General features: G+C 36.4%; 1 protein-coding gene across 1 annotated transcript in view; it reads left to right on the top strand.

Annotated features, from left to right (window-relative positions):
* The window catches only part of LRRK2 (leucine rich repeat kinase 2), a 214,171-nt gene that overhangs the window by 13,304 nt on the left and 173,679 nt on the right, over window positions 1-27,188 (top strand). The window contains exons 7-12 of the mRNA XM_068971009.1: window positions 5,406-5,533; window positions 8,297-8,416; window positions 8,863-9,002; window positions 9,096-9,175; window positions 10,811-10,917; window positions 26,475-26,604. Coding sequence (XP_068827110.1) covers window positions 5,406-5,533; window positions 8,297-8,416; window positions 8,863-9,002; window positions 9,096-9,175; window positions 10,811-10,917; window positions 26,475-26,604 — 705 coding nt within the window. The remainder of the gene's footprint in view (window positions 1-5,405; window positions 5,534-8,296; window positions 8,417-8,862; window positions 9,003-9,095; window positions 9,176-10,810; window positions 10,918-26,474; window positions 26,605-27,188) is intronic.

The following is a 27,188-nucleotide window of genomic DNA, read 5'->3' as shown; positions in this document are numbered from 1 at the left end:
ATATAAATATTTCTTGCCTTTCTATTCCCATAGTACTGCACAAGATACAAACAAGCACAGAAGAGATTACAGAGTACTATAAGGCAAATGTTGGCAGAAGTACCTGGGGTTATGAGAACAAACAGGGAATGAGGCAAGATCTCTTAGCAGAGTCTTGAATGATGAGGACAGCTTTGTGTGCAGAAAAGTGTGAGATGAAGTAGAGGTGCAGGCAGTAACCCAAGGGTGGACGTCTTAAAGCGTAAAGATCCTAGAGTAAGAAAGCATAGAAATATCAAGAGGATAAAAGTAGTCAGTAAACTATATGTATAAGTGTGTGGATGCATGTGTGTGTGAAATGCACATGCAGAGCCCTGAGCATCTGCTTGTACACTGATTAATGGCGGTGAGATAAGGGCTTGATAAGAATTAGTGGATGAGGCTGGAGACATAATCAGATGCTAAAAGGCCTGAAAAGTCACGGGAAGGAGTTTGAACTTTATTTTGTGATTCTTGGTTAGCATTTTGGTGATGCTTTGAAATCTAGCCACTTTTATAATAAAAAATACAAAAAATTTAATTTGCTCTGTATGCCACCAGTGAATGCTTCTATTACTTCAGATTTCAATTCCTTCTGTTTTATAAGTACACTTGAGCAGTTTTTATTTCGTTTATTACCTATTGGGGCTTGTACAGGATTTCCACATGCATTTATCTGGTAATAATTTCATCTTCACATGTGTAAAGTTGTGAGGATTAAATCAGTTAAATGTTAAAAATGTAGAATAGTATCTGATAATGTAATATAATAAGTGTGGTTAAAGCTTTGACAGTATTACTACCTACTTTGTATCTCATATATACGTAGTAAATATATTACATGTAATAAATGTATGATTTCAGACATGGAATCTTACAGATATGAGACTTCAGCAAAAACTTTTGTGAAAGAATGCCCTTTCTTAATAATGGTTATAAAATCTTATTCATGGAAATTTAAACTGTTAAAAGTAGATGGGGCTGAACAATAATGGAAAATGGAATTTATTTATTTATTTTTAAATTAATTTATTTTAATTAGAGGCTAATTAATTTACAATATTGTAGTGGTTTTTTGCCATACATTGACATGAATCAGCCATAGGAGTACATGTGTTCCCCATCTTGAATCCCTCTCCTACCCTCCTCTATACCCCATCTCTCAGTGTCATCTCAGTGCACCAACCCTGAGCACCCTGTCTCGTGCATTGAATCTGGACTGGTGATCTATTTCACATATGATAATATACATGTTTCATTGCTATTCTCTCAAATCATCCCACCCTCTCCCTCTCCCACAGTGTCCAAAAGACTGTTCTTTACACCAGTGTCTCTTTTGCTGTCTCACATATAGGGTCATCATTACCATCTTTCTAAATTCCATATATATGCATTAATATACTGTATTGGTGTTTTTCTTTCTGACTTACTTCACTCTGTATGATAGGCTCCAGTTTCATCCACCTCATTAGAACTGATTCAAATGCATTCTTTTTAACAGCTGAGTAATATTCCATTGTGTATATGTACCACAACTTGCTTATCTATTCGTCTGCTGATGAACATCTAGGTTGCTTCCATGTCCTGGCTATTGTAAACAGTGCTGTGATGAACATTGGGGTACACGTGTCTCTTTAAATTTTGGTTCCTCAGTGTGTATGCCCAGCAGTGGGATTGCTGGGTCATATAGTTCTATTTCCAGTTTTTTAAGGAATCTCCATGCTGTTCTCCATAGTGGCTGTACTAGTTTGTATTCCCACCAACAGTGTAAGAGGGTTTCCTTTTCTCCACACCCTCTCCAGCATTTATTGTTTGTAGACTTTTTGATAGCAGCCATTATGACCAGCATGAGATGGTACCTCATTGTGGTTTTGATTTGCATTTCTCTGATAATGAGAGATGTTGATCATCTTTTCATGTGTTTGTTAGCCATCTGTATGTCTTCTTTGGAGAAATGTCTGTTTAGTTCTTTGGCCCATTTTTTGATTGGGTCATTAATTTTTCTGGAATTGAGCTGCAGGAGCTGCTTGTATATTTTTGAGATTAATTCTTTGTCAGTTGCTTTGCTTGCTATTATTTTCTCCCATTCTGAAGGCTGTCTTTTCACCTTGCTTATAGTTTCCTTCGTTGTGCAAAAGCTTTTAAGTTTAATTAGGTCCCATTTGTTTATTTTTTGCTTTTATTTCCAATATTCTGGGAAGTGGGTCATAGAGGATCCTGTGGTGGTTTATGTCACAGAGTGTTTTGCCTATGTTTTCCTCTAGGAGTTTTATAGTTTCTGGTCTTACATTTAGACCTTTCATCCATTTTGAATTTATTTTTGTGTATGATGTTAGAAAGTATTCTAGTTTCATTCTTTTACAAGTGGTTGACCAGTTTTCCCAGCACCACTTATTAAAGAGATTGTCTTTTCTCCATTGTATATTCTTGCCTCCTTTGTCAAAGATAAGGTGTCCATAGGTGTGTGGATTTATCTCTGGGCTTTCTGTTTTGTTCCATTGATCTATGTCTGTCTTTGTGCCAGTACCATACTGTCTTGATGACTATAGCTTTGTAGTATAGTCTGAGGTCAGGTATGTTGATTCCTCCAGTTCCATTCTTCTTTCTCAAGATTGCTTTGGCTTTTCAAGGTTTTTTGTATTTCCACACAAATTGTGGAATTATTTGTTGTAGTTCTCTGAAAAATACCATTGGTAACTTGATAGGAATTGCATTGAATCTATAGATTGCTTTGGGTAGTATACTCATTTTCACTATATTGATTCTTCTGATTCATGAACATGGTATATTTCTCTATCTATTTGTGCCATCTTTGATTTATTTCATCAGTGTTTTATAGTTTTCTATATATAGGTCTTTTGTTTCTTTAGGTAGATTTATTCCTAAAAATTTTATTCTTTTCATTGCAATGGTGAATGGAATTGTTTCCTTAATTTCTCTTTCTGTTTTCTCATTGTTAGTGTATAAGAATGCAAGGGATTTCCGTGTGTTAATTTTATATCCTGCAACTTCTCTATATTCATTGATTAGCTCTAGTAATTTTCTGGTGGAGTCTCTAGGGTTTTCTATGTATAGGATCATGTCATCTGCAAACAGTGAGAATTTTACTTCTTTTCCAATCTGGATTCCTTTTACTTCTCTGATTGCTGTGGCTAAAACTTCCAAAACTATGTTGAATAGTAGTGGTGAGAGTGGACACCCTTGTCTTGTTCCTGGCTTTAGGGGAAATGCTTTCAATTTTTAACAACTGAGGATAATATTTGCTGTGGGTTTATCATATATAGCTTTTATTATGTTGAGGTATGTTCCTTCTATGCCTGCTTTCTGAGGGTTTTTATCATAAATGGATGTTGAATTTTGTCAAAGGTTTTCTCTGCATCTATTGAGATAATCATATGGTTTTATCTTCCAGTTTGTTAATGTGGTGTATCACATCGATTGATTTGCATATATTAAAGAATCCTTGCATCCCTGGGATAAAGCCCACTTGGTCATGATATATAATCTTTTTAGTATGTTGGATTCTGTTTGCTAGAATTTTCTTAAGGATTTTTGCATCTATGTTCATCAGTGATATTGGCCTATAGTTTTCTTTTTTTTGTGGCATCTTTGTCTGGGTTTGGTATTAGGGTGATGGTGGCCTCATAGAATGAGTTAGGAAGTTTACCTTCCTCTGCAACTTTCTGGAAGAGTTTGAGTAGAATAGGTGTTAGCTCTTCTGTAAATTTTTGGTAGAATTCATCTGTGAAGCCGTCTGGTCCTGGGCTTCTGTTTGCTGGAAGATTTCTGATTACAGTTTCAATTTCCGTGCTTGTGATGGGTCTGTTAAGATTTTCTGGTTCTTCCTGGTTCAGTTTTGGAAAGTTTTTTGTTTTTTTTTTCCTCATGGTTATGTTGCCCTCTGAGAGTCCAAAACTCCTCACAGACCTGCCGGTTAGAGAGTTTCCTGGTTTTTGGGAAATTCGCCTCCTTCACGACTCCCTCACTGGGATGGGTCGCAGTCCCTAAGTCTTTTGTTTCTCTTTTTATCTTTTATATTTTGTCCTACCTCCTTTTGAAGAGAATGGGCTGCCTTTCCAGGTGTCTGGTGTCCTCCACCAGCGTTCAGAAGTTGTTTTGTGGAATTTTCTCAGTGTTCAAATGATCTTTCAATGAATTTGTGGGGGAAAAAGTGGTCTCCCCATCCTATTCCTCTGCCATGTTTGGACCGCCCCCAGAAAATGAAATTTAAACTTCTCTGAGTCATCTCCTGCCAACAAACTGAATATATTTTTCATTTTGCCTTTCCTTGGCTATATATTTATTTGTTTTGTACTGGCTCTTTTGAAATTCATTTTTTTCCACCCACATTGACATATCCTCACTGTAAATGGGCTGATTCATAATGAAAAGGTCAAAGAAAGTGGCAACTAAAAATACATAAGCAAGCATTTTAGACTACCTTTGAATCTAGAGCAAATCATATCTGTGGTTCTGAGTAAAAGCAGGTAATTGTTTTAAGAGGCCATTTTCTTTAATTACAACATCTTTTTCATATTTAGCATTTTTTAAAATACAATTTGAACATTAAAAATGTAATTTTAGGAAAAAAAGTTAGTTTGATTGTGCCAAAAAAGAAATAAAATTGTTTTACATACCTTTTTCTGTCTGTTTTAAGAATAGTAAATGTTTCATTGAGACATATAAATTAATTTTCTCCACGTGGTTTCACATACTCTCTCTATTGATTAATTGCCTTTTCCAGTAAATTCTTTCCTTCCTTGTGGTTCATTTATGTTTATCTCTTAGTCATATATTTTAATATTTTGTCTCTTCTCTCCCCTTCATCCATTCTTTTCCCTGTCTGTGGCAGAGCCTTCAGGAGGCTTGGTTTTGTGGCTTTTACCCTGGCTATTCTGCTGCCCTTCTAGAATTAATAGGAATAGATCATGGCTGATTCTAGCTCTTCTGTTATGTGATATAATGTTGCTTTTCTTTCTACTGGTTTGAGAAAAAAGAACAATTAAAATCTATTATCCAATGGAATACTGCCTCATTAGGAAACAAGCCCCAAATTCATTTATTTGAAAACTAGTGGCCAGGACTTAACATATTTTGACTTACATAAAAGCATTTTTCAGATTTGCCTATTTGTTTACGTTTTTAAGCCAAGATACAGGAGTAAAGCAACTTTCCCTTAGTCCTAGAGATGAGTTCTAAATTCTGTTATATTAACAATGAACAACAGTATTTTTATAGCTGTTTGACAGAAAATGACATTTAAATTTGGTATTGTAGCTGTTATACTGCCAAGTATTTAAAATCTCTATGAGATGTGTTTGTATGCATATTTCAATGGGGAAAATTATTGCCATATTGATAATTATGATTTTTTTAAATTTAGGTAGTAATGTTGAAGTCCTCATGAGTGGCAATGTCAGGTGTTATAATATTGTGGTAGAAGCCATGAAAGCATTCCCTATCAGTGAAAAAATTCAAGAAGTGAGTTGCTGCTTGCTCCATAGGCTTACATTAGGTAAGTTACAACTCTTGGTTAATTTTTTATCACAGTCTATATGATGTAAGTGTATATAACATACATATGTTGCATGTTGGTGGATAGGTAGCCGATGAACATACCCTGGATGGAAATACTGTAAAGTAGCAAACTGTCATGCCATGCTTAGGTGGAATTTTAAAAGGAGTAGCAAAATAAATGTGTGCAATATTAGAAGCCTCATCTTATTGTTAATGCTATATTTGAAGTATTATTATGTAAATATTTATTACATACAAAAGAATAAATATAACATATAGAAAATATGAAATGCAATGCAAAAAAACTCCTCATCAAATTTAAGTATTAGTATGTTACTAGTGAAGGCAATGGCAACCCACTCCAGTACTCTTGACTGGCAAATCCCATAGATGGAGGAGTCTGGTAGGCTGCAGTCCATGGGGTCGCTAGGAGTTGGACACAACTGAGCGACTTCACTTTCAGTCTTCACTTTCATGCATTGGAGAAGGAAATGGCAACCCACTCCAGTGTTCTTGCCTGGAGAATCCCAGGGACGGGGGTGCCTGGTGGGCTGCTGTCTCTGGGATCGCACAGAGTCGGACATGACTGAAGCGACTTAGCAGCAGCAGCAGTGCTGGTAAAGCTACTCTGGGCTCTGCCCTTCTACCAGTTTCTCTATAGAGGTGAGCACTCTCCAGAGCATAAACCTTATGCTCTAAATTAAATTTTACTGTGTTTATATATCTCTGTAAATAAAATTGTTAATGTTTGCTTGTTATTGCTTAATAAAAATGGTATCAGGCTGAATGTTGTCCTCTGCAAGTTTTTAAAAATTGTGTTTATGAGACTCATGAGTATTTTGCACATAGCTGTATGTGCATGCAGTGTGTGTGCTCAGTCTCAGTTGTGTCTGACTGTTTGTGACCCCATGAACTATAGCCCGTCAGGCTCCTCTGTCCATGGGATTGTCCATGGGAAAGTATACTGGAGTGGGTTGCCATTTCCTCCTCCAGGGGATCTTCCTGACCCAGGGATGAAACCTGCATCTCCTGAATTGGCAGGCAGATTCTTTACCATTGACCCACCTGGGAAGCGTGGCATTGTTGTATGTAGTATTCTATTATGTAGGTATACCACTGTTTATTTATCCATTCTCCTATCCATGGACATTGGTTTATTTCTTATTTTATGCTACTACCATCTGTATTGCCATGAAAATTGTAAAGGAAGGTGAATATCTTTTCAAATATTTCTTTGCTCATCATGCTTTCTTTTTTGTGGAATACCTGATTTGCCCTTTTCTGTTTTTTCCATAGTATATTCTGTCTTTTAAAAAAAGTGATTCATAGTTCTGGCTAATAATGTTTTGGTGGTCAGTTATATGTATTGAAAATGTCAAGCTGTCTTTTTATCTTTTTATGGCAGCTTTTGTAACATAATGTATTTTCACCTAAATTGTCTAAAAGTAAGATAAGGCCACTGATATTTGCTTAGAATCACAGAGTTGGTCAGTGGTAGAGCAGCTGTTGGCAGTGACTTAGAAATAATAGTAGGGAAAAGAGGGTGAGACCGCTGAAGTTTAGATAAGTAAAAGTAAAAGTAGAACAGAATCTTTTTTGAAATGACTTTCCGAAACTATAGAGACTAAGGACTGGGGATTATTATGTCAGCTTAATGGATGAATGTGGAAGAGGTATGAACATAGAAAGATGCTGATATAGAAGAGTTACACTAGTTAATCTGCTTTTTGATTTTGAAACTTTGATTAATATTTAGTGTGGGCTTTAGGCTTTTAATGGTATAGGATCTTTTCCAATTCTGGGTGTGTATCTTAGGGATTATCTAATTACACATATAGCTAACTAGAAGTTTAATTCTTATTCCTACAAGGGAATGTGGTAATTGTTAGTGAGTTATAGTAAAAGCATTTAATGACAAGGAGGTTTTTTCCTTATCTTTTAGAAGATAGGAAAATTAAGCTGTTTTGTACACCGAATATTGTAGTGCCATGTATAAAAATATTTATTTATTTGACTCTGTTGGGTCACAGCTGTGGCCCACAGGATCTTCCCTGAATCATGAGGCATTTTTCAATGTGGTGCATAGACTAGTTGGGCACATGGGCTCAGAAGTTGCGGTGCTCCAGTTCAGTTGCTCTGTGGCATATGTGACCTTAGTTCCCTAACCTGGAATCAAACCCTTTCCCACACTGCAAGGCAGATTCTCAACCACTGGACCGCCAGGGAAGTCTCCGCCTCGTGGTTTTTTGTATGATGATGACAAGAGGGGGACTTCCCTGGTGGCTCCATGGTAAAGAAGTCACCTGCCAATGCAGGAGACATGGGTTCTATCCCTGGGTTGGAAAGGTCCCCTGGAGAAGGAAATGGCAACCTGCTCCAGTATTATCATGTGGGAAATCCCGTGGACAGGAGCCTGGCGGGCTACTGTCCGTGGGGTCACAAAAGAGTCAGACAAGACTTTGCAAATAAACAACAGCAACACGACATGAGACGGAATCAAACAACACAAGTTATATAACTCAAACATACAGGGTTTTTTGGCCCAGTCATTTCTGTTGTCTAAGCAAGAGTTGAATGAGTGCATGAAATGTTTTTAGTTCTTTATGTAGTCATTAAGTGATTTTAATTACAGTAAATATGTTTAATGTAATTAAGAATAGTTATCACTACTCAAAGATGTTGATTTAAATACTGTTACATAATTAAAGGTAATATAAGTTCCATGGATGAGAATTCTGCTAATATGTCACTTAACTTTTAGGTAATTTTTTTAATATCCTGGTATTAAATGAGGTGCATGTGTTTGTGGTGAAAGCTGTGCAGCAGTATTCAGAGAATGCAGTATTACAAATCGCAGCACTCAGCTGTTTAGCACTCCTCAGTAAGTGACTTTACTAACAAGAAAATTCTTTCAGGTGCATTTGATCTTGAATGTTAAGATTATAACAAGAAAGTTATATATAGAGAAGGAACCTTTAAATGCTTTTCCTTTTCCTACTGTAACACATTTTCTCATAGAGGATACTTTCAAGGGAATTAAAGTTGTGATAAATATCCCAGTTCAGATATCAGTGAATACATCCTTGATTTAGCTTTATTATTAGCAGTTCATTTTCTTAATTAATCTTTCTCTAGCCTATTAGTTTTGTTTGGTACCCTCTCCCTCATCTGATTTATCTACATGGAATATAAATATGATAAAGTGTGTAATATATTAAAGAGGTCTTTTAATTAACCAGTGCTCTGTTGATAATGTTTGAAAATAATGGTCTTAACAATTGATCACTTGAAAGTATATGTAAGTTATATGTTTTCATTTTTCCAAAGCTGAGACCATTTTCTTAAATCAAGACTTAGAGGAAAAGAATGAGAATCAGGAGAATGACGATGATGAAGAAGATAAATTGTTTTGGCTGGAAGCCTGTTACAAAGCATTAACTTGGCATAGAAAGAACAAGCATGTGCAGGTTAGACTCTGTCATAAATTTCATAGTTCTTCAAAATTTTTTGTTCAATAGTTTATTTTTTGACTGGTTTCTTTTTTTCCTTCCCGAATCCAGGAGGCTGCCTGTTGGGCCCTGAATAATCTCCTTATGTATCAAAACAGTTTACATGAGAAGATTGGAGATGAAGATGGCCAGTCAGTAGTTTTGATTTTATACGATAGAAAACTTTAGTCATAGTTTTAATCAATTCACTGAAATTTTTATTGTTTGAAATATTTTTGATATAGGTATTTATATTAAGTGTTGCCATAAAATACTTGTGGATATATAATATTTTGATGCCCGTTGTCTTCAATAGTTAGTAAAACTCTCTTTGTGTGAGAGTTATTATGGAGAAATTTAGAATCAAGAGTCATTCAGTAAGTTATGAATCGTCAAGAAAGAACCGTTAAGTTTTCTGGCTATTAATTTAAAAGTACAAATTATTCTCAACTGACAGAAATTGCAGAGTCATCTGTGACCTTTTCTATTGTGGTTACTGGCCAGGAGGTTGTCAATATCAGTAATTAGATATGATTAGAAGCCTCCTTTAGTGACTCCCTACTTTATGTGATGATGTTAACCTGTCTTCTCTTGAGAGGGTTATTTGTATAACTGTCAGCTCTTGAGAATGCTTTCTATGGGAGCTCCATTTAAACATCATAAGACCAGACAAAGATGCACATTGTAACCAGGAGTTCTGTATGTCTGATTTGTTTCATGTCCATGAGCAACTGCTTATGTTTGTACTGTTGGCTCTGCATAGCCTCTCAATTTTAAATTTTGAGTAACTTACCTTGGAAATTTAAATAGTATTTTTCTGCACCTCAAATTCTGGCAGCCTGTTTCCATAGTGATGTGAAGTGAAAGTCTCTCAGTTGTGTCCGACTCTTTGTGACCCCCTGGACTATACAGTCTGTGGAATTCTCAAGGCCAGAATACTGGAGTGGGTAGCCTTTCCCTTCTCCAGGGAATCTTCCCAACCCAGGGATCGAACCCAGGTCTCCTGCATTGCAGGCGGATTCTTCACCAGCTGAGCCACAAGGGAAACTCAAGAATACTGGAGTGGGTAGCCTGTCCTTTCTCCAAGGGTCTTCCCGACCCAGGAATCGAACCAGGGTTTCCTGCGTTGCAGGCAGATTCTATACCAACTGAGCTATCAGGGAAGCCCTCATTTCCATAGTGATCTACTGCCAATTAGAAGGCAGTTAATGACAGATTCTATTTATTTAAATGTCTCTAGTTTGAATGGAAACTGTAAATTTTGAAAAATATGTGTTAAACCAGCCTTCTAATCTGCTTTGAGCAATCTTTTAAAGAAGTTAGGATAAGGTTGGTTCATGCTGCAATTTATAAAAATTTCAATTCATAGATACTAATCCCTTAAAACTCACAGGAGATTGTTAAAATAAATACATCATTAAAACATATTTATGCTCTAAATTAAAAAATTTCAGTCTACTTCTTTATGATTCTTAAGTTTTCCTTTCTTGCTTACATCATTTCCTTTTTCTCTCTTAATCTTTTTACTCTTAGCACCTATTTATATATCTACCGAGTCTTCTATTTTTTCCTTCTACTGCTTAACTACTTTGAAGAAACAGAAATACTACTTTATTAATAACATATTTGAATATAATGTAAATAGAACACTGCTCTCCTGTGAGTAGAGGTGGCATAAAATACTGTTTATCTGCCCTTATTGGTTGTTAGATTAGATAACAGTAAGTGAATAGTTAAGTTAATTATTAAAGAGATTACTATTGATGTTGTGGTTGAATTTGTGAAAGGTTCCCAGCTCACAGGGAAGTGATGCTGTCCATGCTGATGCACTCTTCATCAAAAGAAGTATTCCAGGCATCTGCAAATGCTTTGTCAACTCTGTTAGAACAAAATGGTAAGAGGTAAACCATATTTTTTAGTATAATGAAACACGTTTTGTGGTATTTTTAAAATTATAAAAGCGATAATTGTAAAAACTTCAAATATGTAAATATATATATCTGATATATAGATATATTGACAAACAGGTAAAAAGATAAAGAAGAAAATAACATTTTGATGTTTTTCTTCTGGATTTCTGTGTATGTACTTACACATGACGTATACATTTTTTGATTTTTGGAGAAATGGGATCCTATTATAATCGTTTATAACCAAATTTTACATTTCTTTTTTTATGTTGCCAAATGTAAATTCCCACATTACCATTTTGATGGTTGTGTAGTTTTCTAATACCTATGTCCTCCTTTATGTTCCAATTTCTTATGGTTGGACTTTTAGCTTGTATCCAGTGGTATTGTTTTGAATATTTGTAACAGTAGCCAAATGGTCACTTTTCTGCCCCAGTTTTCTTTGTACACTGTTCCTGTGTTTTTTTCTTAGGAATGCAGTGGATGGAGAGAGAGTCACCATTATAAAATATTTTAAATTTGTCCATTATAAAAATTTTTAAAAAATAATCCTTTACATGTAAATCTTACAGCTTTCCATTATTTAGGAGAGAAAAATAGCTATTATACCTTTGGAAGAACTCTTGAAGTTTAGAATTAAGGCTCAGGCTGCTGTTATTAGGGCTCAGCCCTAACAAATAGGAAATACGGCCAGAAAATCTTGGGAGAAAACTAATCATAAAAGCATTAGGACTTGGCAGCTCTTGAAGGATATTCTCGAAGGGAGAAAAATACAGAAGAACACTGAAAGCTTGAAAAAAAAGACCAGTGTTAGCATTAGCTTTTAGTAGAGAACCCAAGTAGAGTGAAGAAAGCCTCCTCATGCATGTTTCCGTACATGGTTATTTAAGTCAGATCAAGAGGAAAATCACTTCTTTGTTTTCATTCTTTTCACTTCACCTCTGATGGTACTGAAAAGGCCATCATAAAAGGCTTGGGCTGGCCAAGCCCTGAGAGATTGATCGGGGTTGCTCTCAATGGATAATGAGTCAGTGGAAGTGGCAGAAAGGGGAGCTGCTCTTCTTGAGTCTCCCTTCCTCTGCTGGGCAGAGGCCTGGGTTGCGGTGGGGTGGGGTGGGGGGTCTCACTCTTGAAAATGAACACTGGACTTTGCTGCTTTTTTTGAGGCACCTTAGCGAGGAGACAGCCGGAGAAGGCAATGGCGCCTCACTCCAGTACTCTCGCCTGGAAAATCCCATGGACGGAGGAGCCTGGTAGGCTGCAGTCCATGGGGTTGCAAAGAGTTGGACAGGACTGAGTGATTTCACTTTCACTTTTCACTTTCATGCATTAGAGAAGGAAATGGCAACCCACTCCAGTGTTCTTGCCTGGAGAATCCCAGGGATGGTGGAGCCTGGTGGGCTGCCATCTATGGGGCAGCACAGAGTCAGACACGACTGAAGCAACTTAGCAGCAGCAGCAGAGAGTAGACAAACCTTTACCATGTACAAAACACATTGTGCTGGTGCTATAGTTCTTAACTCCATCAAAATAATTGATATTTCAACAATACAACCATGATTTTGTGAGAGTTAAACCTCTGCGTTTTCTTTTTTTTTAAGAGAAGGACTATTTTACACAAATAGACACATACATGTAGCAATCATGGAGAGACTAGCCAAAGCTACTACAGTACTCATATCTGTAGTTGGCCACCAGGTGCTAGCTGGTGTGTGTGTATATATAAAGTTAGCATCTATAGTTTCTGTCTTCACCTCCTCATTCCGTATTCCCCTTGCCCTCAGTTGGAACTTCCGTGGCTCCTGGTTCTGGAGTGACCCAAACCTTCATCCATGAAAGGTCGAAGTCCTCAATCATACTGCCTTTTCTGGTTGCTGTACTTTTTTTTTTCTTTGTTTTCGTTTTTATTGAAGTATAGTTGATTTGCAATGTTGTGTTTCAGGTATATAGCACAGTTAGACATACATATGCTGTGTGCTAAGTTGCATCAGTCATATCTGACTCTGTGTGACCTTATAGACTGTAGCCTGCCAGACTCCTCTATCCATGGGATTCTCTAGGCAAAAATACTAGAATGAGTTGCCATATCCTCATCCAGGGAATCTTCCCGACCTGGGGATTGAATCCATGTCTCTTACGAATTCGGCGTTGGCAGGCAGGTTCCTTACCACCACTGACACGTGGGAAGCCTTTTATACATAATACATGCATCAGTTCAGTTCAGTTCAATCGCTCAGTCGTGTCTGACTGTTTGCAACCCCATGGAATACAGCATGCCAGGCTTCTCTGTCCATCACCAGCTCCAGGAGTTTATTCAAACTAACGTCCATTGAGTCAGTGATGCCATCCAACCATCTCATCCTCTGTTGTCCCCTTCTCCTCCCACCTTCAATCTTTCCCAGCATCATGGTGTTTTCAAATGAGTCAGTTCTTCACATCAGGTGGCCAAAGTATTGGAGCTTCAGCTTCAAAATCAGTCCTTCCAATGAATATTCATGACTGATTTCCTTAAGGATGCTCTGGTTTGATCTCCTTGCAGTCCAAGGGACTCTCAAGAATCTTCTCCAACACCACAGTTCAAAAACATCAATTCTTCAGCCCTCACCTTTCTTTATAGTCCAACTCTCAAATCCATACATGATTACTGGAAAAACCATAACCTTGACTAGATGGACATTTATGGGCAAAGTAATATCTCTGCTTTTTAATATGCTGTCTAGGTTGGTCATATCTTTTCTTCCAGGGAGTAAGCATCTTTTTATTTCATGGCTGCAGTCACCATCTGCAGTGAGTTTGGAGCTCAAAAAAATAAAGTCTCTCACTGTTTCCACTGTTTCCCAATCGATTTGCCATTAAAAATGATGGGACTAGATGCCATGATCTTAGTTTTCTGAATGTTGAGTTTTAAGCCAACTTTTTCACTCTCCTCTTTTACTTTCATCAGGAGGCTTAGGTTCTTCTTTGCTTTCTGCCATAAGGGTGGTGTCATTTGCATATCTGAAGTTATTGATATTTCTCCTGGCAATCTTGATTCCTTCTTGTGCTTCATCCAGCCCAGCGTTTCTCATGATGTATTCTGCATAGAAGTTAACTTAGCAGGGTGACAATATATGCCTTGATGTACTCCTTTTCCTATTTGGAACCAGTCTGTTGTTCCATGTCCAGTTTAACTGTTGCTTCCTGACCTGCATACAGGTTTCTCAAGAGGCAGGTCAGGTGGTCTGGTATTCCCATCTCTTTAAGAATATTTCACAGATTGTGGTGATCCCCACAGTCAAAGGCTTTGGCATAGTCAATAAAGCATAAATAGATGTTTTTCTGGAACTCTCTTGCTTTTTTGATGATCCAATGGATGTTGGCAATTTGATCTCTGGTTCTTCTGCCTTTTCTAAAACGAACTTGAATGTTTGGAAGTTCACAGGTCACGTATTGCTGAAGCCTGGGTTGGAGAATTTTGAGCATTTCTTTGCTAGGGTGTGAGATGAGTGTAATTGTGTGGTAGTTTGAGCATTCTTTGGCATTGCCTTTCTTAGGGATTGGAATGAAATCTGACCTTTTCCAGTCCTGTGGCCACTGCTGAGTTTTCCAGATTTGCTGGCATATTGAGTGCAGCACTTTCACAGCATCATCTTTTAGGAATTGAAATAATTTTCCATTATAGGTGAGATAGAAATACAACATATTATACAAATTATTGAGTATAGTTCCCTGTGCTACACAGAATATTCTTGTTGGTTGTCTATTTTATATATAGTACTGTGATGGTTACTGTAGTTTTCAGTTCACTTCTACTGTTGCGGATGCAGGCATCAGGAGGCTTCTCAAGATTACTTTGGATCTGACAGGCTTCCTTGTAGCCACTGTGTAGTAGAAACCTCTCTCCTCTTGGTAAATGGATCAATCGTGTCAGCTGTGAGCTTAATCCCTTTTTTTAAAATTCTGGTAGTTCAGTTCATAAGGAGCCTATAGTGACCAGGTAGATGTCACATGCTCTGATTAGCTGGTACCACTGATATGTCCCCGGATGAAAGCTTGTCCTGCTCCATGTGCTCCATGCAGAACAGTGGTATTTTAGTTAGAAGATGTACAGTTTTTACTTAAAAAATTTTTTTGTTCTTTTTTCTTCAATTTTCATTGAAATATAATTGATGTAAAGCATTGTATAAGTTTAAGGTGTGCAGCATAATGATTTGAGTTACTGACCTCAGGAAATGATTAGTCCAGTAATTTTAGTGAAGATCTGTCATCTCATATAGATGCAAAATAAAAGAAAAAAAAAATGTTTTACTTGTGATGAGGATTAGGATTTACTCTCTTAACAGTTTTCATATATAACATACAACAGTATAACATATTGATTATGTTGTACTTTGAAGCCCTAGTATCTATCTTATAGATGGGAGTTTGTACCTTCTTACCACCTTCATTCAGTCCCCCCTTCTTTTGGTAACCACAAATATGATCTCTTTGTCTATTAGTCTGTTCTTGAAATATAATTGACCTGCAGCAGCTTATTATTTCTAGGTACACAATACAGTGCTTTGATATTTCTGTACATTACAAAATGATCATCATGATAAGTCTAGTTATCATCTATCATCATACAAAAATAGTACATTATTATAGATTATATTTCCATGCTGCACTTTCATCCCTATGACTTCTTTATGTTGTAATGGGGAGTCTGTACCTCTTAAGTTCCTTCCCCTATTTCACTTATCCCCCACTGTCCTCTGCTCTGGCAACCACCAGTTTGTTCACTGTACTATAAGCCTGTTTCTGTTTTGTTTGTTCAGTTCTTTTGCTTTTTAGGTTCCCCATAGAAGTAAAATTATACAGTGTTTTTCTCCGTCTGAATTATTTCACTTAGCATAGTTCCCTAGGTCTGTCATGCAGCAGCAAGTGGCAAGATTTTATTTTTTTCATGGCTCAGTAATATTCACATCTGCTTTATTTATGCATCTATCAATGAGCATTTAGGTTGCTTATGCATCTATCAATGAGCATTTAGGTTGCTTCTGTATTTTGGCTACTGTGAATAATGCTACAATGAACATATAGGTCTATATACCCCCTTTTTTTTAAACCAATTTTTATTGAAATATATTTGATGTATAATGTGTTAGTTTCAGGTATACAGCAAAGTGATTCAATTGTATTTACATATATATTCATATATATTTACATTACATATATGTTTTCTTTTTTAAAGTCTCTTCTATTATAGGTTATTATAAAATATTGAGTATAATTCCCTGTGCTATACAGCATGTCCTTGTTGGTTATCTATTTTATTTATAGTAGTATGTATATTTTAGACCCAAACTCCTAATTTATCCCTTCCCCACCCTTTGGTAACCATAAGTTTGTTTTCTATGTCTGTGAGTCTGTTTCTGTTTTGAAAATAATTTCATTACTATCACTTTTTTAGGTTCCTCACATAAATAATATCATGTTTGTCTTTCTTTGTCTGGCTTACGTCACTCAGTATGACCATATATCTTTTGGAATTAGTGTTTTTGTTTTCTTTGGTAAATATCCAGGAGTGGAATTGCTGAATCATATGGTAGTTCTGTTTTTAATTTTTTGAACTGTGTCCATACTGTTTTCCATAATGCTTGCACCAATTTGGATTTCTGCCAACCGTTCACGAAGATTCCTTTTTCTGCACATCCTTGCCAATGTTTCTTATTTGTGCTTTTTTTTGATGACAGCCATTCTGACAGTTGTGAGGTGATTAATTTTTATGGTTTAGATTTGTATTTCCTTGATGATTAGTAATGTCGAACATCTTTTCATGTGTGTGTTGGCCATCCCCAATTCTTCTGTGAAAAATGTTTATAGGGTCCTCTGCCCACAATTTAACTATGTTGTTTTTCTGATCTTGAATTTTATGCATTCTTTGTATATTTTGAATATGAACCCTTTATTAGATATATCATTTACACATATCTTCTTCCATTCAATAGGTGGTCATTTCATTTTGTCGATGGTTTCCTTTATTGGGAAAAAGGTTTTTAATTTGATGTAGTCCCATTTATTCATTTTTACTTTTCATCCCTTGCCTGAGGAGACAGATTGAAAAACAAATATTGCTAAGATCATTGTCAAAGAGCATACTGCTTCTTTTCTTTTTGGAGTTTTATGATTTCAGGTTTTCATTTAATTGTTTAATCTGTTTTGAGTTTATTTTTGTATATCATGTGAAAAGTCTAGTTTGATTCTTTTGTATGTATTTGTGCAGTGTTCCTAACACCATTTATGGAATAAACTGTCTTCCCCATTGTATATTTTTTGCATACTTTGTTGGAGATTAAATGAACATCTAAGTTTTCATTTCTGGGCTCCCTAGACTGTTCTCAGACACTGTATGTGTCTGTTTTTTTTTTTTTTTTGCCAGTATCATATTGTATTGATTCCTATAGCTTTGTAGTATAGTTTGAAATCAGGGTTCATGATACCTTCAATTTTGTTCTTTTTCAAGATTTTGGCTATTTGTGGTATGTATACATATATCCCCTCCCTAAGCCTCCTCTCACCCCCACCATCCCACCCCTCTAGGTTGTCACAGAGCACCAAGCTCAGCTCCCTGTGTTTATATCAGCTTCCCACTAGGTATCTGTTTTGCACATAGTAATGCATTGGAGAGGGAAATGGCAACCCACTCCAGTATTCTTGCCTGCAGGATCCCAGGGACAGAGGAGCCTAGTGGGCTGCCGTCTATGGGGTCGCACAGAGTCAGACACAACTGAAGCAACTTAGCAGCAGCAGCAGCAGCAGCAGTGTATATATGTCAATGTTACTTTTTCAGTTTGTTCCCTCACCTTCCTCTCCATGTCCACAAATTTGTTCTCTACAGTTCCTTCTCTATTACTGCTCTGCAGATAGGTTCATCAATAATGTTTTTATAGTTTCCATATATATGTGATAATATATATTTGTTTTACCCTTTCTGACTTACTTCACTATGTGAAACAGGCTCTAGGTTCATCCACCTCAATACAACTGAGTCAAATTCATTCCTTTTTATGGCTGAGTAATATTCCATTGTATACATGTACCACAGCTTCTTTATCCATTCATCTAGGCTGTGTCCATATCCTGCCTATTGTAAGTAGTGCAGCTGTAAGCCTTGGGGTACATGTGTCTTTGAATTAATGGATTTTCACAGAGTATATGCCCAGTAGTGGGATTGCTGTGTCATATAGTAGTTTCAATCCTAGTTTCTTGCTGCTGCTGCTGCTAAGTCACTTCAGTCGTGTCTGACTCTGTGCTACCCCACAGATGGCAGCCCACCAGGCTCCTCTGTCCCTGGGACTCTCCAGGCAAGATCACTGGATTGGGTTGCCATTTCCTTCTCCAATGCGTGAAAGTGAAAAGTGAAAGTGAAGTTGCTCAGTCGTGCCCGACTCTTAGCGACCCCATGGACTGCAGCCTACCAGGCTCCTCCGTCCATGGGATTTTCCAGGCAAGAGTACTGGAGTGGGGTGCCCTTGCCTTCTCCGATCCTAGTTTCTTAAGGAATCTCTATTCTGTTTTCCATAGTGGCTGTATCAGTTTACATTTTCAGCAACAGTGTAAGAGGGTTCCCTTTTCTCCATATCTTCTGCAGAATTTATTGTTTGTGGACTTTTTGATGATAGCCGTTCTTCCTGGTGTGAGGTGATACCTCATTGTAGTTTTGATTTTCTAATAATGAGTGATGTCGAGCATCTTTTCCTGTGTTTGTTGGCTCTCTGTATATCTTTGAAGAAAGATGTCTTTAGGTCTTCAGCCCATTTTTTAATCAGGTTGTTTGTTTTTTCTGATATTGAGCTACATGAGCTCCTTGCACATTTTGGACATTATCCTGTGTCAGTTGATTCATTTGCAGTTATTTTCTCCCTTTTTGAAGGTTGTCTTTTCATGTTGTGCATACTTTCCTTTGCTGTTCAAAAACCTTTAAAATTAATTAGGTCCTGCTTTGATTTGGGCCCAGGTCCTCTCTGTCTCTTTCTTTTTTATTGGACATGTCTGGTTATTCATTTACCAATTTAGTTTATCTTTTCAGAGGACCAGCTCTAAGTTTCATTAATATTTTCTATTGATTTGTAGTCTCTTTTTAGTTTATTTCTTCTCTGATCTTTATGATTTATTTCCCTGTACTAATTTTGGGTTTAGTTTGTTCTTGTTTTTCTCATTCCTTTGTGTATAAGGTTAGGTTGGTTGTTTGAGATGTTTCTTGTTTCCTAGACATGCATGTATTGCTATATAATTCTTTCTAAGAACTACTTCTGCTGCGTCCCATAGAATTTTTGGTTGTTTGTTTCTGCAGCATCCCATAGAATTTGTTTTTGTGTGTGTGTGTTTGTGTGTGTGTGTGTGTATGTTTGTTTGTTTCAGTTTTGTTTGTGTATGTGTGCTTAGTTGCTTGGTCATGTCTGACTCTTTGTGACCCCCTGGACTGTAGCCCGCCAGGTTCTTCTGTTCCTGGGATTTTCCAGGCAAGAATACTGGAGTGGGTTGCCATTTCCTTCTCCAGGGGATCTTCCCAACGCAGGGATCAAACCTTCATCTCTTGCATCTTCCGCATTGACAGGCATATTCTTTACCACTAGCACCACCTGGGAAGCCCCGTTTATCAAACTAAACTAATTTAGTTTATCTTTTCAGAGGACCAGCTCTAAGTTTCATTAATATTTTCTAATATTTTCTATTAATGTTAGTCTAGAGACTAATATTTTAGTCTCTATTTAGTTTATTTTTACTTTATTTATTTTTTCATTTGCAATTTGATTTTTTCAAGACCCATTGGTTGTTTAGCTTGCATGTATTTGTGTTATTTGCAATTTTTTCTCATAGTTGATGTCTAGTCCCATAGTGTCGTGGGAGGAAAAGTGTGAAAGTGCTAGTCTCTCAGTCAGGTCCAACTCTTTGCGATCCTGTGGACTATAGCTTGGCAGGCTCCTCTTCCATGGAATTCTCCAGGCAAGAGTACTGGAGTGGGTTGCCATTCTCTTTTCCAGGGTATCTTCCTGACCCAGAGATGAAACTGGGGTCTCCTGCATTGCAGGCAGATTCTTTACAGTCTGAGCCACCAGGGAACATAGGAAAAGATGCTTGATAATGATTTCAGTCTTTCTAAATTTATTGAGACTAGTTTTGTGGCCTAGCACATGATTTATCTTGGAAAATGTTCTATGTGCACTTGAAAGCAATATTTATTCTGCTACTTTTGGATAGAATGTGCTAACATATATCTATTAAGTCCGTCTGATTCATTGTTTAAGGACAGTGTTCTCTAACTGATTTTCTGTGTGAATGATCAGCCCATTGAAGTAAGTTAAGTGTTAAAGTTCTCTACTATTGCTGTGTTGCTGTCAGCTTCTCTATGTTTGTTAATATTTGCTTTATGCATTTAATTATTACTATGTTGGGTACATATTTATTTACAGTTTTTATATTTTCTTGTTGATTGATCCCTTTATTACTGTGTAATGTCCTTCCTTGTCATTTCTTACAGCCTTTATTTAAAGTCTACTTTGTCTGATATGATTATTGCTACTCTAGTTTTCTTTTCTTTTCTAATTGCATGGATTACCTGTTTTCATCCCCTCACTTTCAGCCTGTCTGTGTCTTTAGATCTGAATTGAGTCTCCTGTAGGTAGCATATACATGGATCTTGTTTTATTATTCATTCAACTATTATATTTCTTTTGATTGAAACATTTAGTCCCTTTATATTTGAAGTAATTATTTATGCTGTGTGCTTAGTCACTCAGTTATGTCCAACTCTTTGCAACCCTATGGACTGTAGCCCACCAGGCTCTTCTGTCCATGGGGCTTCTCCAGGCAAGAATACTGGGGTGGGTTGTTATGCCTTCCTCCAGGGAATCATCCCAACCTAGCGATCAAACCCAGGTCTCCTGTGCAGGTGCATTCTTTACCATCCAGGCCACCAGGGAAGCCCAAGAGTACTGGAGTGGGTAGCTTGTGTCTAGTGTGTGCTTATTGCTGTTTGTTCATTGTTTTGGATGCTTGTTTTGTAGTTCTTTTTGTTTTTTTCTTCTTTTGCTTCCTTCTCTTGTGATTTGATGACTGTTTTTAGTGTTATGTTTATATTACTTTCTTTTTTCATCATTTGTCTATTATAGATTTTTAGTTTGTGATTACTGTGAGATGTGTATATGTGTGTATAAAATTATTTTAAGTTGATCTCAACTTCTTTTAACTTTCTATTTCTCATTTACTTTATCATTTTATTGACAAAATGTGGATGCATTTGACTGTTATGAAGGTATAATAGATAGATATCTATCTACATATATAAGTATATAGATATACATGTGGACACATGCACATATAAGGCATTAAACTATTTTTCTTTTATGCAATATTACTTTCTTGAGAAGATTATCTCCTTATTTTGAAAGCGTTTAAATATCCCTACATTTTTGCTACTGTCTCCTCATTTAATGTTTTTTACATCATATTTTGCATCTTTTTGTTTTGTTTATCTCTATGTATACTTACTGTAGACATGGATAATTTTGCTATTCCTGCTAGTTAAGTGGGTCATCTGCTACTCTCATTTGCTTTTACCAATGATATTTCCCTTTCATCGATTTTGTTTTCTAGTTGTGGTCTTCTTTTTTTCCACTTAGAGAAGTCTCTCCTACATTTTTTTAATAGCTAGTTTAGTGGTGCAGAACTCTTTTTAGGTTTTGCTTGTCTGTAAAACTCTTATCCCTCCTTCAAACGAATGATAACCTTAATGGATAGACTATTTTTTCCTTTCAGCATTTTGAATGGATCCCACTATTCCCTGGTATTCTGCAAAATTTGTCTGGAAAAGTCAGCTGACAGACTTATGGGACTACCTTTGTATATAACTATTGCTTCTTTTTTGCTTTAATATTCTCTTAATCTTAAAGTTTTGTCATTTTAATTACATGTGTCTTTTTATGGACCTCTCTCTATTGATCTTGTTTGAGACTTTGTACTTCTTGGACCTGGATATCTATTCCTTTCCAAGTTTAGGGAACTTTTCAGCTATTATCACTTCAAATAATTTGTCTGCCATTCTCTCTCTCTCTTTTCCTTTTTGGATCTCTGTATGAAAATGTTAGTATGCTGGATGTTGTCTGAGAGTTCTCACATTTTAAAATGTCTTTTCCTCTGTTTGTTCAGCTTGTGTGATTTTCACCACAGTGTTTTCTAGTTCACTGATCTATTCCTCTATATCATTTAATCTACTGTTGATTCTTTGTATATAGTTTTCATTTCAGTTTTTGTATCCTGTTTCAACTGTTTCATTCTTCTTTATATTTTCTAGCTTTTTGATAAACTCACTATATTCATCATTCTTCTCCTGAGTTTGTTGAGGATCTTTATGATTGTTACCTTGAGCTGATGTCTGGCAGATTGCTTATCTCCACTTGGCTTAATTATTCTTCTGAGATTTTATCTTGTTCCTTCATTTGGAGCATATTCCTGTGTTGCCTCATTTTGCATAATTCTGTGTTTTTGTTTGTGTATTTAGTCAGATTGATTATGTTTCCTAATCTTGGAGGAGTGTCCTTATAGTACACTCCTTTCTGGTTAACAGAGCTGTATGATCTAGTGGTGCCCTCTCCAGGGTCTGAGTGGGCCACTGAATGTTGTGGTGCTGATGTAGGTGGGGCCCATTTCTGGTGGGTTAGCTGCCTAGACCTCCTTGTATAGAGGTTGCTAATCATTGGTGCTCAAGACTGGGCATAGTATGGCTGGCTGCACAGTCTAGGGCTTTCTGGAAGTGGTTCCATCCCACAGGTAAGTGGAGCTGTGTCTTGGCATGGCTGACTTAAGGTCTGGGAGGTTTGGGGCAGTTAACTGCAGACACAGGGTTTTGGAGCTGGAGTTAACATGCTGGTTGGTAGTGTAAGGTCCGTGGGTGACTGGCTGTTAGCCTGGGAGTCCCAGGGCAGTTGACTATGGGCCCTGGGGATTTTCAGTTCTGGTGCCTACCTGCCGGTGAGCACAGCTGATTCTTAGTGCTAATTGGATAAATGTGGAACTCCAAAATGGCACTTGCCAGTACCAGTGTCCTTGCGGTAAAATATGCTACCTCAAATGGCTGTCAGCAGCATCTGCTGGAGACAGACTCTCCCAAGGGGGTCCCAGTTGCCTTCTGTCTCCCTGAAAGACTCTCCAAGATCAGCAAGTGGGTCTGATCCAGACTCTTCTAAACTTATTGTATGCTGGGTTCCCAAGTGTATGAGACTTTTCATGGGCTCTTTAAGAATGAAGTCTCTGGTTCCTCTATAGCCCTCTTGCTCTCTCATTGTGCAAACCCTGCTGGATTTTAAAGCTAGATGTTCTAGGGGCTCAAGCCCAGTACCTCCAGGTTTGAGAGATTAATGAGGTGCTTGGACCCCTTGATTCATATGGAAAGCTTTTGTAAATAACCTCTGTGATTATCCTCTTGTTTATTGGTTGCTTATCTGGTAGTGTGGGTATTTACTATGTCACATTCCCCATCCTTCCTGTCATCTCATGTAGTTCCTTCTTTAAATCTTTACTTGTGGAATATCTTTTTCAGATCATTTTCATAGATCATTGCACTGTAAGGGGTTATAATTTTGGTGTGCTCATGGGAGGAAGTGAGTTCAGGGTCTTCCCTGAGAAGAATCTTCTGTGCAATCTTGATCACTCCCTGGGCTGTTTCTTACGATGATGCCTTAGGATTGGTTACATTTGAAATTAACCTTGATTTCTTTGTTCAGACTCAATTATCTGGTCTTTCTGATGTCATACTTCTTTGTTCTTGGTTCCCTGCCATGTTAACTTTCCTCAGATCCCTTTGAATAGTCCTTGGAGTTCTGCCTTATGAGAATAGTAAGAACTTAGGCAGCTTATTCACCAGTCTCCATTGAAAGACACTTGGGAACATTGCATAGGAAGGGCTGAGTATAGTTTTACAGGAAAATAATTTGTTTGGTGGCCGACAAAACTGGGTTTTGTCATGGTGGTTCCCAGGTCAAGGTTCAAACATCTTGTGTGACATTTTATTCTTTAATTAATTAGTTAATAAAATTAGTATTTATTGAGCTTTAGACATCCGAGATAAATAGAAATCCCAGGTTCATGAACCTTATACTCTAGTGGGAAAGATAAGTAAAAAAGCTAATTGATATATATGATATGTGAACCTTGACTGTATCACAAAGAATGTGAAGCCAAAAAAAAATATGAAGCAAAGAAAGAGTATACATGTTAGTGTTCAGAGGTGACAAAATTGTGACTAGGCAGTGAGGAAACAAGGTGACTATTGAAGTGAAGGCCTGAAGGAAGTTGTTTTTGTTATTGGTCTTTTATAACAGATAATTTATTGCTTAAATGGTGTAGAAGAGGTCATGAGTATGGTGTAGTAGAGAGCTGGTGAATGAGATGTGTAAAATGTTCTATAAACTCTAAAGTGACTCCATGCTGTAATTTTTTCTCCAAGGTGTACTGTATGATGAAATTTCTGTTCTTAATTTTCAAATCTCAAATTGAGTTAATGTCCAAGACAGTGATTGTTAAAGTGTGGTCTCTGGACCAGCAACATCATTTGGGAACTTTTTGAAAATGTAAGTTCTAGGGCCCCATACAGACCCAGTGAATCATAAACTGTGTAGATGAAACTCAGTGATCTGTTTTAAAAAATCACTGAGAGAATTCTTGTGAACTCTGAAGTGTGGGAACTGCTGACCTAGAATAACTTCTATGATGTAAATTATTTCCTCAGTTAGAATTTAGCCATTTTAGGAGGAGCTATTAAAGCTTTTGATTTGACTGAGCAAAATAATCAAATTACTCTTTTTTTAATTGATTAATTAAAAATCAGTAAAATTTTTTTATTGGACTAGCATTTGTTTATACCAAGTTTTAAGTGTACAACATTTTATTTCTACTTATGTATACACTGCAGTGTGCTCACTAACAAAAATTTAGTTTCCATTTATCACCATACTGTTCATCCCCTTTACACACTTCACCCCCCTCTATCCATTTCCTCTCTGGTAACTGCTACTCTGTTTTTGGTTGGTTTGTTCATTTATTTGGTTTTTTATATTCTACATGTGAGTGAAATCATACAGTCTTTATCTTTCATCAGCTGACTGATTTCATTTAGCATAATACCATCAGGGTCCATCCATGTTGGTGCAAATGACAAGGTTTCATCTTCTTTCATGACTGAGTAGTATTGTACCATATATGTATGTAGTACCTTCTTTGTGCATTCATTGGCTAATGGGTACTTAGGTTGCTTCTGATTTGGATATTATAAACAATGCTATGAAGAACATAGGGGTACATATATCTTTTCAAATTAGTGGTATTTTCATGTTTTTTAAAATATAAATATCCAGAAGTGGGATACCTGGATCGTGTGGTAGTTCTGTTCATAGTTTTTTGAGGAATCTCTATACTGTTATCCATAGCAACTGTACCATTTTTCATTACCTTTTATCCACTTCCTCACCAACACTTGAATAACCAACTTCTTACCATATTTTGATGATTTTTTAGATTTTGAAAAAGTATGAGTTTCAGATTTTGTCAGTAATTTAGAATACATATATTACTTCTACTTATAAGTTTTCTCTGATCTTTTCTTTTATTCTCAATTTCAGATGCAAACTAATTTTTTAAAAAATACTATTTAAAGCTCTCTCAGTTTCATTCCTGCCACCTTCAGTGTTGAAATATAGTTTATAATGTTGGAATTGATATTTATACAGAGTCTTTAAGATAAATGGTATTTATATGGAAACTTTAAGATATTATGGAAACTTTCAAGACACTAGATTTGCATTTACTGAAGAAAGTTATTATGAAGAGGAAAATTATTTCATAATCATTTTCCACACATAATGTGAAATCAATTGTAAAGCAATCTATGTGTTTCTTAAGCTTTGTTATTATTTTGTGAAAATACATAGTTATGTTTTATATGTTTTTTATTAGTGCTTTTTATAACTTTGTGTATCATAGCACAGATAAAAATGATGTTTGCATGGTCCACTGGAGTAAGTGGAGAAGGCTGAGGGCAACCCAGCCTGGTTTCAACCTTACTTCCTCCATCCCTCAAAAGCTGATAGGATCTTCAGTCATCTATAACTTATTCCCAGGTCACCAGTGAGCCTCTGCTCTATATCAATTGAGTTTTTTTGTGAAGTTGTTTTATAATTAGAATGAAATTTATTTTTCATTCTTATGTTGGAGGGCATTATGTAAAAATGTGTTTCTTCAAAAATATTCTTTTCACATGAATGGTAATCACATTCCCCTAGTTTTCTCTGTGAATGAAACTTTCACACTAAAACCTCAAGCGGTTAATAAATATGAAAAAATTGGAAATAGTATATATTTTAAAGAAAAAAATTAATGATATTTAAGTTGTTACTGAAATATAAATTAATATATAGTTGTATACACATTCTGATGAACTTTGATTATCTTTAATAGTATGTGTCTTATTGCAAGGTTATGACAATGTCCTTTCATTTATTCAAGTAATTTTTAAAAAATCTTGTAGTTAATTTTAGAAAGATCCTGTTGTCAAAAGGAATATATCTGAATGTATTGGAGTTAATGCAGAAGCATATGCATTCTCCTGAAGTGGCTGAAAGTGGCTGTAAAATGCTAAATCATCTTTTCGAAGAAAGGTAAGAAATATTTATGAATTTATGTAGAATATATAATATTGGACCAGGCAGAATATCAATATTTTGAGCATAATTGTAAGAATAAAAAGAAAAACAGGGCATTTGAAGATGGAGACATTTTGTAACATAATCTCATGTCAGTAATGCATAGACTTATTTTATTTACATATAGAAATATGTTGAAAATTTGCTTTTGTGCTTTATGATTGGTATTGACTGTGTTTTGAAAAATGGTGCTTATATAGCACATAACCTTAAACAATTTTTAAAATTTTGTTGTGTGGAAGATAGGATATGGCTTCTAATTGTTGCTTTCTCACAACTAATATTTATCAATACTCATTCATTAGAATTAGCTTTGTCTTTTCTTCCTGCTCTCATTCCTTACCTGGGGAATCATTTAACACTTTTAGTTCAAGCACAGAGATGTTAAGATTATATGTCTAGTTTGTGGCACAGAGAGACCGTATCATTTATCTGGGGATGGATAATGCAGGTTTGGGGTAGAATGGCAAGTAGTGGTGGGGTGGGGAGGGAAGGGGAGTGGAATTTATCTAAAATTTGTTTAAAAGACTGAAACTGAA

Source organism: Capricornis sumatraensis, chromosome 4 (genome assembly GCF_032405125.1).
Source record: "Capricornis sumatraensis isolate serow.1 chromosome 4, serow.2, whole genome shotgun sequence".
NCBI lineage: Eukaryota > Metazoa > Chordata > Mammalia > Artiodactyla > Bovidae > Capricornis > Capricornis sumatraensis.
The sequence above is the reverse complement of the archived record's forward strand: the minus strand, read 5'-3'. Positions and strand labels throughout refer to the sequence as shown.